This window comes from Mauremys mutica, chromosome 16, assembly GCF_020497125.1.
Source record: "Mauremys mutica isolate MM-2020 ecotype Southern chromosome 16, ASM2049712v1, whole genome shotgun sequence".
NCBI lineage: Eukaryota > Metazoa > Chordata > Testudines > Geoemydidae > Mauremys > Mauremys mutica.
Window position 1 is genome coordinate 17,647,102 of NC_059087.1, and position 12,643 is coordinate 17,659,744.

General features: G+C 39.2%; 1 protein-coding gene across 1 annotated transcript in view; it reads left to right on the forward strand.

Annotated features, from left to right (window-relative positions):
- LOC123351226 (protein HIRA) overlaps positions 1 to 12,643 on the forward strand; it is a 60,041-nt gene that overhangs the window by 4,629 nt on the left and 42,769 nt on the right. The window contains exons 2-3 of the mRNA XM_044990481.1: positions 10,386 to 10,448; positions 12,069 to 12,179. Coding sequence (XP_044846416.1) covers positions 10,386 to 10,448; positions 12,069 to 12,179 — 174 coding nt within the window. The remainder of the gene's footprint in view (positions 1 to 10,385; positions 10,449 to 12,068; positions 12,180 to 12,643) is intronic.

Here is a 12,643-nt window from a genome sequence, read left to right on the forward strand (position 1 = left end):
TGGAAAACATAACCCCAACTATACATACAAAATGATGGGGTCTAAACTAGTTACCTCCACTCAAGAAAGCGATCTTTGAGTCATCATGGATAGTTCTCTGAAAATATTTGCTCAATGTGCAGTGGCAGTCAAAAAAGCTAACAGAATGTTAGGAGCCATTAGCAAAGTGATAAATAATTAGACAGAAAATATCATATTGCCACTGTATAAATCCATTGTATACCCAGACCTTGAATACTGCATGCTGTTCTGGTCACCCCATCTTGAAAAAGTATTGCGAAGGGCAAACAGAAATTAGTAGGGGTATGGAATAGCTTTCATATGAGGAGAGATTAAGAAGACTGGGATTGTTCAACTTGGAAAGGAGGTGACTAAGGGAGAATATGATAAAGATCTACAAAATCATTATTAATGTGGAGAAAGTGAATAAGGAAGTATTTACCCCTTCACATGACACAAGAACTAGGTGTCACTCAGTGAAATTAATAGTCAGTAGGTTTGAAGCATCAAAATGAAGTCACCCTGTGGAACTCATTGCCCTGGAAAGTTGTGAAGGCCAAAAGTATAATTGGGTTAAAAAAAGAATGAGATATGTTAATGGTTATTAGCCAAGATGGTCAGGGATGCAGCCCCATGCTCTGGGTATCTCTAAACCTCTGACTGTCAGAAGCTGGGACTGGACAACGAAGATGGATCACTTCATAATTGCCCTGTTCTGTTCATTCCCTCTGAAGCATCTAGCACAGTCCACTGCTAGAAGACAGGATACTGGGCTTGATGGACCATTACTCTGACCCAGTTTGGACATACTTATGTCCTTCACTACTGAGTGGTCCATTGAAGTAAATGGAAATGGTAGTAAAATTAAGCATGTGGGTAAGTGTCTGCATGAGTGTAGCCTCAATATAAAGAGAACTTTTAATGAGTGTACATTAAAAATATTTGCTTTCATCTTGAAACAGTTAATTACCAAGCAAACATATTCTCTAAATGAAAGGTCACATTGATCAGAAAGAAAGTGAAAGCATTATCATTTGAGATACTTGGCTTTTGATTTCCTTTTTAAAAAGTTCTGCTAGGTTAGTATTACAAATGTAGCTTTTACAACCTAAATGTAATATTAAGATCCTGATCCTGAAAACACTGAGGCATGTGAGTAATCCCAGTGAGTTGAACAGGACTACTCGTATGTTAGTGTTGGCTGGATAGGAGGCATAAATTGTTTCTGCTGTATATATCAGAAACCTTAGGTGACTATTTTTACCTTTTCCTCCCCACTATCAGAAGAGCGCCTTCCGCAGCAGTTGCTGGGGAAGCAAGAGACCAGGAATCTCCTCCTCCTCCTCTCTCTAATCGATCCTTCAGCATGTCCTTTGGAGCAGTACTTCTCAAAGTCGGGCCGCCGCTTGTTCAGGGAAAGACCCTGGTGGTCTGGGCCGGTTTGTTTACCTACCGCGTCCGCAGGTTCGGCCGATCTGCGAGAAGCGGCGTGGGCCGAGGGATGTGCTGGCCGACCTTCCCGCAGCCCCCATTGGCCTGGAGCGGCGGACCGCGGCCAGTGGGAGCCGCAATGGGCCGAACCTGCGGACGCAGCAGGTAAACAAACCGGCCTGGACCGCCAGGGGCTTTCCCTGAACAAGCGGCGGACTGGCTGTGAGAAGCACTGCTTTGGAGAATACTCTTCATCTCTCCCACCCCAACCTTCTGAGGGTTCTGCAGGGCTCTGTCCTTGATCCATTTTTCTTTCTCTTCTCCCTTTACATTTTACCTCTGGGTAATCTTATCCACAAACACAAATTCAACTACTATCTCTATGCTGACAACTCTCAGCTCTACCCCTCTACTCCAGACTTGTCGTCTTCTGTCCAAACTAAAATCTCAGCTTGTCTCTAACATCTCCGCGTGGATGTCTAGCTGTTAGATCAAACTCAGCATGCCTAAAAGAAGAGCTCATAATCTCCGTCCTCCTCCAATCCCTACTTTTGTTCAATTTTGGCATACAATTTATTACCTCTTCAAGCCACCTCACTGAATGTAAATATTTGAATAGATATTGAACATCTTATTGAATGTTCTATATTAAAAGGGTTGGAGAGAAATAAAATTAATGGAAACTCACCCATATTATGGTGGAAACTCACACACGATGTTGACAACTTTAAATTTCACTTATTTGTGCCTCAAGCTAAACAAAAAGATGCCCATTTAAAGTTTATCAACAAAAGAGACATGTGTTTGCAAACAATTTAGTGTGTTTTCTTTAGCTGTGGTGGCTGTAATTTAAATTCCCTTAAGTTCAGGACAAACCAAAATCTATATGATAAGATTTTCCAAGCTCCTTTTGACTCCTGAAGTTTCTAAGTTGTATTGTCATGTTTTGGACTCCTTATCCTTTGAGAAAAATCCTTAGGACAGATTTTTTTTAGTTAAACCTAGTTTGGCTCTTAACACCGTGTGATTTTGGGACTTTGATAGTTTAAACTGTTAGTTAGAGATCATTGTAACTGTATAAAAAATATCCTGGAACTTAGTCTGTCAAATTTAAATATTCCCCACGTTAATATGTCCCCGGTGTTTTGGTTTGTTGTTTATTTAATGGAGAAGTCCTGAATTTCCCACCAGTTACTTGAGTTTCTGGCAAAAGGAAAAGCATTCATCCACTTGCAAACAGGAACACTTTACCTTTTGGCTCATTCCAACAGGATACAACAAAGTAATTCAGAGAGAATTCAGGAAGAAAGCAGTTACTAACAAATCTAATAATGGCTCTTTTTTGTTTAATTTTGACAAAATGAGACAAGATGAATGTCGTACCTGTGGTTTGTAAACTGTTCACAAATACAGTGAAGCAGTTCTTAAATGCTTTAATCTTTATTTCATGGTGCCCACTAAAGTGAGTAGTAACTTTAACAGACAAAAGAAATAGAGCATGGTGACAACTCTGTCTTGCTGAGTTTCCTTCCTGTACTACATTTATACATTTTTCTCTTTTTTAAATCATTTTACATCTGTAACTTCATAATACTGGAAGCAGATGTACTTACTGGAAATGATTGGAAAACTGAAGATAGAGAATCTGATGATTGTTGAAGTGTTCCGTATTTTAAGGGATAGAGAAGAACCAAGTGTACTGGGTCTAACTCAACAAAACAGAGATAAGGTGCCATTATCTAAAAGGAATCTCTGTATGGTAAAGGAATTAATGTACATTCACAGTGTGCAGTTTTAGTACTGATTTTATCCAGTTTAATCAAAGAATAACACAGTAGCAGTCTGATTCCATACTGAAGCAATTGTGAAAATGCACAGCCCTGGAACTGTGCTGCTGAGGTGATAAGGAAAATCTCTCTAATATGCTTCAGAAATACAGCACTTGCTACTGCTGATCCAGAACCTCTAGTTTTGGAGTTCTGAAGATGCACATTTGTTTTGTTGAACAGTGCTTGTGCATATGACTATCCAACTAAAATCGTAGCAGTAATTTCGTACTGTGCTTATGCCAATTAAAATCTGTAATAGATTATAACTTTGATATGTTTTTTTTTAAAACTTGTCAAAATGATGACTCCTTACTGAAGATTAGCCATAGTTCATATTTAACGGTCAGCCTTTTTTGTGGTACTATTTATTTAGGAAGTATTGAGAGGTTTACTACTCCTTGATATGTAAAAAGATGGCAAAACAATAATCATTACAACAGTGAGCTCTTGTTTAATGATACATTACACAGGAGCATAGTAATCAGATCTCTCTAACAAAATGTTACCACATTAAAGAGTGAGCATCATTACAACACCAAAGGCATGTTGTGTCTAGTGATTTCATTAAATTGAATGAAATTTCTGATTACACATTTTTAACAGATCAGGCATATCTATTAAATGTAATATTCAAAAATATTGGGCAGGTGTGCTTTTTTTTTTTTGGCAAGTGAATGTACTTTAAGTCTTGAATGTAAAAGGGAATCAAACATCTCAGTATCTATTTGTTTCCATAACTGGTGTGTAATTTTTTCTGTACTCACAGCCTCTCATATTTTTTTAACCACTTCTCTACAGTAAATTCAGCCATTTTGTAAAGGATTATTTTGAGAAAAAAAAAATTGGAACAGCTTTTCCAAGTTAAAAGGAGTGTATTTCCTCCACATCTCACTTGCATAACTCAAACTGAACAAATTCTTCTGAAATGTTCCAAAAAAATCACCCTTTGGTCTGAGTTCAAGTATTTGTTGTTTCAGTTCAAATAAATGAAAAGGGAGATTTTGAATGAAAGTGACTTTGCAGCCGCCGTATAATTCTTGCTGCTGCAGACTCTGTATGTCATTCATACCTGACTTTTTTATGTATATTTAATACTCGTCAATCACCAAACATAGTCCAGTTGGTCAAGACAGTGTCAGGTGATTAAACAACTCTATGACGCTCTGAGGTAGCCTATGCTGTGAGGAGCACTTACTTTTTCATGGTTCACTGAAGTACAGAAAATGTACATGTCAGGAAGAACATTCCTCACCAAATCTTTGTGATAGGATCTGCTTAGTCCCTAAGGCCACTCCAGAATCCATAGTTGTGCTTATGTGGATCTTTAAAGGGGCTGCTAGGACTGCCATGCAAAAAATTGAGAGTTGTGTCCAGACATGATGTGACACTCATGCATTTTTCATGTGTGTGATGCATTCCTGGTAAGGTGTCGTAAATTTGTGTGTGTGTATGAGAAACTACAATTTTTGGATTTAAAAATAATGAGCTTCTACCGCTTGAGTTAAAACACCATGTACATTAGCATGAAGGCAGCAGAAGACTTATAAACCTTTATATGTGGTCTAGACTAGAGAGGGACAAACCCCACCATGTTAGCATGGGTTAAATAGCACATAATTTGGGCCCTTCCCTCCAAAAGATAGCATGGCAAAATGGATGAAACTGGGTTTGTCATATTAGAGAACTGGGTTTTATTCCTAATTCTGCATGCAGTGGCCTTGTCCAACCTCTGTTATCTTACCTGTAAAATGGGTGAATAATAGCGGACTCCCTAAAGTAGGCGACTAAGGCCTTGGTTAATAAGGGCTATGAAGTGCATACAAATATTGAGAACAGTCCATAGAAGAGCTGGAATTAGAACTAATGGACTCTAGGCTGGCAGCTCAGTGCACCTTCCCTTATGCTGTGGGGCAGTGTATGAGGGAAGGACATTCACAGCAGCTGCCAGTCTCTTTTATCCCACAAATCCTTGTCAAGATGCAGAAATGAGGTTTCAATGGCAACTTTTCTTAGTCATCTAATAGGACCTGCCCCATGTTCCTCTTCAATGCTGATGGAACAATGAGAAGAACATAGAAAGCTGAACTAGGGCATCAGCTGGAAGCTGAAGCTGAAAGAATCCATGAGCTAAGAGCATACAACAAAGAAACCACAGCATACATCAGAGTCATAAAATAACAGCTGGAAACAAATTCCACACTTTTAGAGAATTGGCTGCTGAGTACTTGAGGCAGGTCCTTAAAGGATTTGACAAAGCTAATTCTATAAACCATGTCTTTGACACAGATATGACGAGAATAACTCTGTGAAAACTGTAGAAAGACAGCATGGGATAGGATCTAAGGTTGGGTGCAAGAAACACCAGGCGTTTGGTGAATGCCCTGTGCCTCCATGGAAAAAGTTTCTAAATGTGATGTCTAACCAATAGTCACTTGTAAAATTCCTCTGTGAATAAATGGTTAAAGATGAACTTGAGAGTGTATTAGCACACCCAATATAAACACTTCTCCTTATTGGATGCTTTTCCAAAGGGGAAGTAGCAAAGTCCATCACCAGTAGAGGTGTTGAAGAAGCCCAAGACTGGTATAGTACTCAAGAGGAAACGGACACAAGCATGCTTCTGCATGCTGCATGTGCCAACATGGCTTTTAGGTGTCTTGGTGTCGAAGAGACCACAGTCATTAGGTCACCTGCTACAGATGTTTTGGTCCTTGCTGTTCACCACTTTCCAAAAATGGATTACACAGATAAAGTGGATTGAAGCAGGTACCACTACCAGCACAATTGACAAGCATCTTTTCATACCTGTGCGTGCAATTTGTGACACATTCACTCCTGACTTCTGCAACATCCTTCCTGCTGTACACTCATTAACTACTCCTGGGGGAGTTCTGCACCAAAAATATCAAAATTCTGCAAAATTCTGCATATTTTGTCAAAATAACACAATATAATCACACCAGTTTCAATTATTTTGATTATTTATTTCAAAATACCTGTCAACAAGTTTGTCTGTAACAATACATACAACAAAAAAGATTCAGGAAATGTTTTTTGACAAACAGATTCCTTACTAGGCATATTAATACTGAACTTGAGTAATAATTCATTTAAACTACAATACAGAAACTTATTTCCTGCACTCCTCAGAAACAATGCAAAGGCTTGGAGGAGTCAGGGGTAACAAGGAGCTGAGGGAGAGGGAAGTAATTGCTGAGAAAGAGCCTGGGAGGTTGTTGGATGTGGGTGGGAGAAGTATGGAATGGGGTTCTTTTGGGGGGGGAGGGGCAAGGGGATTGTTGGGGAGCCTCCCCCATGCAGACCCTGGCTGACCTCTAACCCAGGGGTAGGCAACTTATGGCACGTGTGCCAAAGGCAGCACGCAACCTGATTTTCAGTGTCACGCACACTGCCTGGGTCCTGGCCACCGATCTGGGGGGCTCTGCATTTTAATTGAATTTTAAATGAAGCTTCTTAAACATTTTAAAAACCTTATTTACTTTACATACAACAATAGTTTAGTTATATATTATAGACTTATAGAAAGAGACCTTCTAAAAATATTAAAATGTATGACTGGCACGCAAAACCTTAAATCTGAGTGAATAAATGAAGACTCAGCACACCACTTCTGAAAGGTTGCCAACCCCTGCTCTAACCTCTCCCAATCAGTCAGGCACATCTCTGCCCCATGTGTCCTTGCACCCCTCGACTCTGTCCCCATGCGTTCCTGCACCCGCTCCCTGTCCGTCCCTGCACCCCTACTTCCATTCAACCCCTGCTCCAGTCTGCCCCCCCACTAGCCCATCTGATCCCCAGTCTATGTGACTCCCCAGCAGCCCTGTGTGCCCCGCTCTGTCTGCCCCTCCCCCCCCGATCCCATGCTTCCTCACCTGGCCCTGCAGACGGTGCTGTGAAGAACGCAGCCTCAGCTCTCCCCCTTTCGGCTGCTGACCGCTACACCCAGTGAGGGGTGAGCTGGTTGCCTCTGTTCTGGTGCAACAGCAGGGCATGGTGGTGGTGTCTGCTGCTTGCCTATCTGCCTGTGTAAATTCCCAAAACACTAGAACTTGATTAAATAAACACAGCTTTCCATAAATCAAACCTGACTCTGGAAAGTGTGTTAGCACTTATTAGGAGCCTGGATGCCTCTAGACATTGCTAACGAGCATCACAGCCTTTTGCCTGTAGGTAACCAGTCTGAAGCCAGCTAACTCAGTACGAATTAAAAGTTGTTCCCAACTAATGGATGTTTGGTTCCTATATGAGATGAGATTGGTGGGTCTCCATTCCGTTTCCCACATCAGACTCATTGTCATGCTTTGCACTAAGGGCTGTGGAGACTGAACTACTCCTATTGGTCACTGAGGAAGTTGCCTGGTGTTACCGTGTAGAGAAGCTGATGGCTTCATACACCCGTTGCTGCTTTTCACCAGAAAGAAATTCACACCATTTTTAAAGACAGTTTAGATATACGCATTTAGCTCCATATATGCAAAATAGCTCATTAAATAATTTGCATAAATATCACACATGAAGCTGCACAGAATTTGGCAGCAAAACTGTACCTGAACCTAGAACACAGAAACTGGCTGCTATTGCTTAAGAAATCCTGCTTCTAAGGATAAAGCGGAAATTGGCAACATTAAGATAGCTTAAGAAGCAGCAAGAGTGACAGGGGAAGGAAAAGGAGAGAATTGTATCCTGTTTCCTCAGTTTTTAAAAAGTGCTTAGTTCACATGATTGTCCTTTGTGTTCGAAAAAATTACCTTTCATGGGCAATCGTGTCCCCAGGCTGCAGTTTGACTTTGTAGCCCGCAACTGGTCACTCTGCAGGTTGATAGTTTTTCATGATAAACCATTTCTCTACTCATGCATACTCTCACAGATATACTCCTCAGGAGAAACAAATTTTATCTGGTAATCTTATGTAGCACAATATAAAATATTTTAATGCCAGTAATTTCAGCAAAGACAGAGGTAGAACAGCTTATTTCACAATTGTAGATACTAAAATTATGCATCAGAATGCCCTAACATATTCATTTTATCTAAACGAGGAGGCAACATGACTGCCAATCAAAGAAACTTCTCAGTGTTTGCTTTGGCTGTAACTCTAATTTTCTTATCAGGTGTCCATCCTTTGTTTGGGGGCAGGTGATGGAGGTTTGACAGGCAAGCAAAGTGTTGCTGACAATTAGTTTAATAGAATAGGAACTTGTATACCTGAGAAAGTTACATCAATTTAGCTTAATCAGTTTTTAAACTTGGTTAGTTAAGCTGGTACAAACCCCTTTAACTGAAATAAGCATTCAGTCATTTGCACCAGTTTAACTAACACCTTAAGTTTAAACCTTTGCAACTTTCTCATGTGGGCAAGGTCAAAATAGTTTAGTCTCCTAGTTCTCTAATCTTAGAGCCTTGAAGATCCGTTTTTTGTTTAAGTTTTTTACAGAAGTTTGTTTGCTGCCTGTGCTTCCCAAAATATGTGGGTTATCTCTGAAACTTACATGCAGTTTGGCAGAGTAAAGGACAGATGCAAGCACACCCCTCTGAAGAAGAGCCACCGTTTTTAAAGTTACAGCTCATGTGTTTTATGTGCTTTATGGGACTTGGATCTGGAAAGAATGCAAGTTGGGTGCCATCCTACTGTACTTCAGCCTCGCTGCCTGTAGGACGTTACTGGGATCACGTCAGCATTTCAATAAGAATAAAATAAATATTTGTTTTAAAATTACCCTGAAACAAATAATCATAAACAAACACAAATAAACAGCCCTACCCTAAGCAGCGTGTTTACCCCAACAACAGGAATATCAGAAACTTCACAAAACCCACTATGGGCTTTGCTGTTGCTATCATTTTTATGTGAAAGGCACTCAAATACTATGATGACGGGTAATAACTCAAATACCTTGGATAGATAAGATGGATAAGTCCCTCTAGTTTTCCCTTTTATGTTTGTACATATCATGAAGATACAGTATAACTATTCCACCAATGTGGGAAACTGCTCAAATGTCCAAATCTAATACTCTTGGTTAGCATTTACAGAGTGGTTATGACATCATTGCCCTCCTTTCCACTGGGATGCTGATGATTTTGACATGTGGCAGCATTTTTAATTTTTAAAAAAGTTTAGCCATCTTTCAGTTGCTGCATGAAGTTTTATTTGACTATATAAATCCTTTGTTACTCTTGTTTATTTTTGTTGAATTTTGCTGCTTGAATTTCCACTGTGTCCACTTCCTATTCAGTTTCCTCCTGCTAATCCTTATTAGCTTCATTGGCCTCACGGGAGGCTGCAAGTTAAAAAATGTTCTCTGCAAAGGTTATTATAACTGTTTGATAGTATGGTGGAATGGAGGGAGTCTAGTGCTTACAGCAGGGATGCAGGCAGGGCAGTGCGGATTGGGAGCCGGGGCTGTTTGTTTCCCAAATTCTATTCCCAGCTCTGCCAGTGATTTGGGTGACCTTGGGAGAGGATACAAAAACTAGGATTATTGTCTTTGAAAGGAGAGGTGTTAGGGGACCTTAACTGGAGTATTTAAGATTGAATTGGTTAGTTCCTAATATTTGTATCCCAATGGAGTGCTTTGTTATTGTGGTGATAGAAGCAATATAAATAACTCGATAAGCCTCTGGGTGTTACAGGATTGTTTATATTTAAAGCAGGATTTAAATTGAACTAGATCATATGAACAATAATATTTATTGTTAAGCTGAAGTAGGGGGAAATCAAATCTCTTGCTTCAGGTCATCAGTTTGATAGGGGTCAGAAAGAAGTTCTTTCCCAAACTTTACATGATTGGCCAGGTGCATTGTGGAGGAGGTTATCTTCCTTTGAAGCATTAGGCTATTGCAGAGGCAGGATCTGATTTGTTCTGGTATGAGAGATCCTATATTCCTGTGAGGTTTTTAATCTGGGTAAGATGTAGTTTCTGTTATGATGTTGGATGTTTTATACTTTCTAGTCATCTATATTTGTTATATGCTGATTAGAACTTTTAGAAGAAGAAAATTGCTACTTGACTAACCAGAACATTTGAGGTTCAGTTGGCAGTACTGTATTCTCAGGAACATGGGTCCATCTCAGTGTGTGTGTTTTTCTTTCTCTGTGTCCAGGAAAGCCAATATTTTCAGTTGATATTCACCCAGATGGGACCAAGTTTGCAACTGGAGGACAAGGTATGTTTGCACACTAATGGACGAAGGAGATCTGGGCCATAATAATCTCATGTCCTCACCACATTTTTCTCATTTTATCCATTTATTTTGAACTCATAATTTAGGAAAACTATCTATTCCCTGGAGATATAAGACCTGAATATGCATATTTAAAAATGCTGCAGTGAATAAATTAGACTTTTATGACAAGTTCATGCTTATTGACATGACCATATGCTTGTTCTCTTGGGCATCAGTGGAGAACAGTAGTTGTATTGTGTCTGCTGCTACTAATATTGGTATTTAATTCCACAGAATTACTTGCCAAAAATCTTCTTGTTTAGAGAGGGATAAAACATGCAGTTTGGCCTTTTGTATTGAGAGCTGGTGGAAATTGGGATTAAACATTTTAATACAATTATATATATTTATACACAACATAAATATTTTGTATATTAATATACACAAATAGAATTTGGTGGTGTTAGGGTTCAATTTCAGCTACACCTGTACCCCAATATAACGCTGTCCTCGGGAGCCAAAAAATCTTACCACGTTATAGGTGAAACCGCATTATATTGAACTTGCTTTGATCCGGTGGAGCGCGCAGCCGCCCCCCCCACCCCCCCCGAGTGCTGCTTCACTGTGTTATATCCGAATTCGTGTTATATTGGGGTAGAGGTGTATTGAATAATGAAACATCAGATAACTTGGCTCAATTAGAGTTTATTAATCAAAGATAGATCAGCCCAATACATAAAGGCAAGGGTTAATATCTCATAAGTCTGGATAGAAGCTCCACAGAGTCTTCAAACCTGCTCCAAAATCATGGGCTGACTTCTGCTTTATTTATATCCCAGAGGGTTATGACTTTCAAGATATTACCTAAGATTCACACACCAATTCTTATCAGTTTTGAACATAGTTTTCCAGAAGTCACCAAACCTTATAGGCATCTTATACTAGCTATACCTGGGTACAGGATGCATGCTGGGTAGGTATCAACAAGAGTATCCATTTTATACTGCCACTCTGATATATTTCCATACTATCCATCCTTCGCATTCTGTACCTTAGTACATCTTGTTCCTGACAGTACCTGCATGTACCAAGAAGAGGCTTGGCTTAACTACAAAGGATGCTGGAAGTATGGATTGTACATTTTGTCCTTGCATAATTATACAGGATTTTGAGAAAAGCTTAATATTAATACACTTCATAGTTATGCAAAACATTAATACAATATATCATATTAAGTATAATGTTGGTGTTGTGTATACAACTGATATTGTATATAATACTGGCTAACGATAGTTTAAATTCCCCCTTTCCTTGAACTTAAATTTAATTTTTGTGTACATGACAAATCACAGTCAAAATATTACTGTTATATACAGTATGACTTTTACTATTTCTGAATAATTACATGTGATCATCTTAATAGCTTTGTGGTAAATGAAAGCAAAGCACAGTTTGAGTACCAGCAAATGAATGTGAACTCTAAAAGTATATCTTTGTGTTAAAGATTTCTAGGGCACCTATTGCTGCAGTATCAGAGAGCCAATATTTTCTATGAAATTTAAAATGAGTTCAGACAAATTTTTGTTCTCTATAAAATATTGATTTCTTCTTTGTCTTTAGGACAGGATTCTGGGAAGGTGGTGATTTGGAGTATGGCTCCTGTCCTCAAAGAGGAAGATGAAAAGAATGAAAATATTCCCAAGATGCTTTGTCAGATGGACAATCACTTAGGTAACATAGAAGGTCTTCTCTGTAGGTTTTAAGCCTTGGCAAATTACCTGTTAGTACATTTGTTTGTAATTTAAAAATATAAGTCTCTGTTCAGCAGTAAAGAATATGTGATGTTTTGCAGAGGGTCTCAGACCTCAGCTACATGCCTTTTTTAGATGTTCAGCAGAAAACCTCATCAAGCTATAGAATATGTTTTGGGCAGTTCTTCAGATACATCTGGAAATCCCTTGCACATGAGTCTCTTCCATCTAATTTGGTGGGGCCAAAAAATAACTTGTAGAACAAATTTTTGAAAACCAGTAGGATTACAGAGAAGGGCAGGAGAAGGAATGAAGAGAGAGGAGATGCCATATAAAATATATTGATTATAGTCTTAAGATCTAGTGTACCATGCATACAAAATGTTTGAAATGAGCTCAGCTGAATAAGATGCCCCTTGCTTTTCTTGAAAATTGTACCATTTC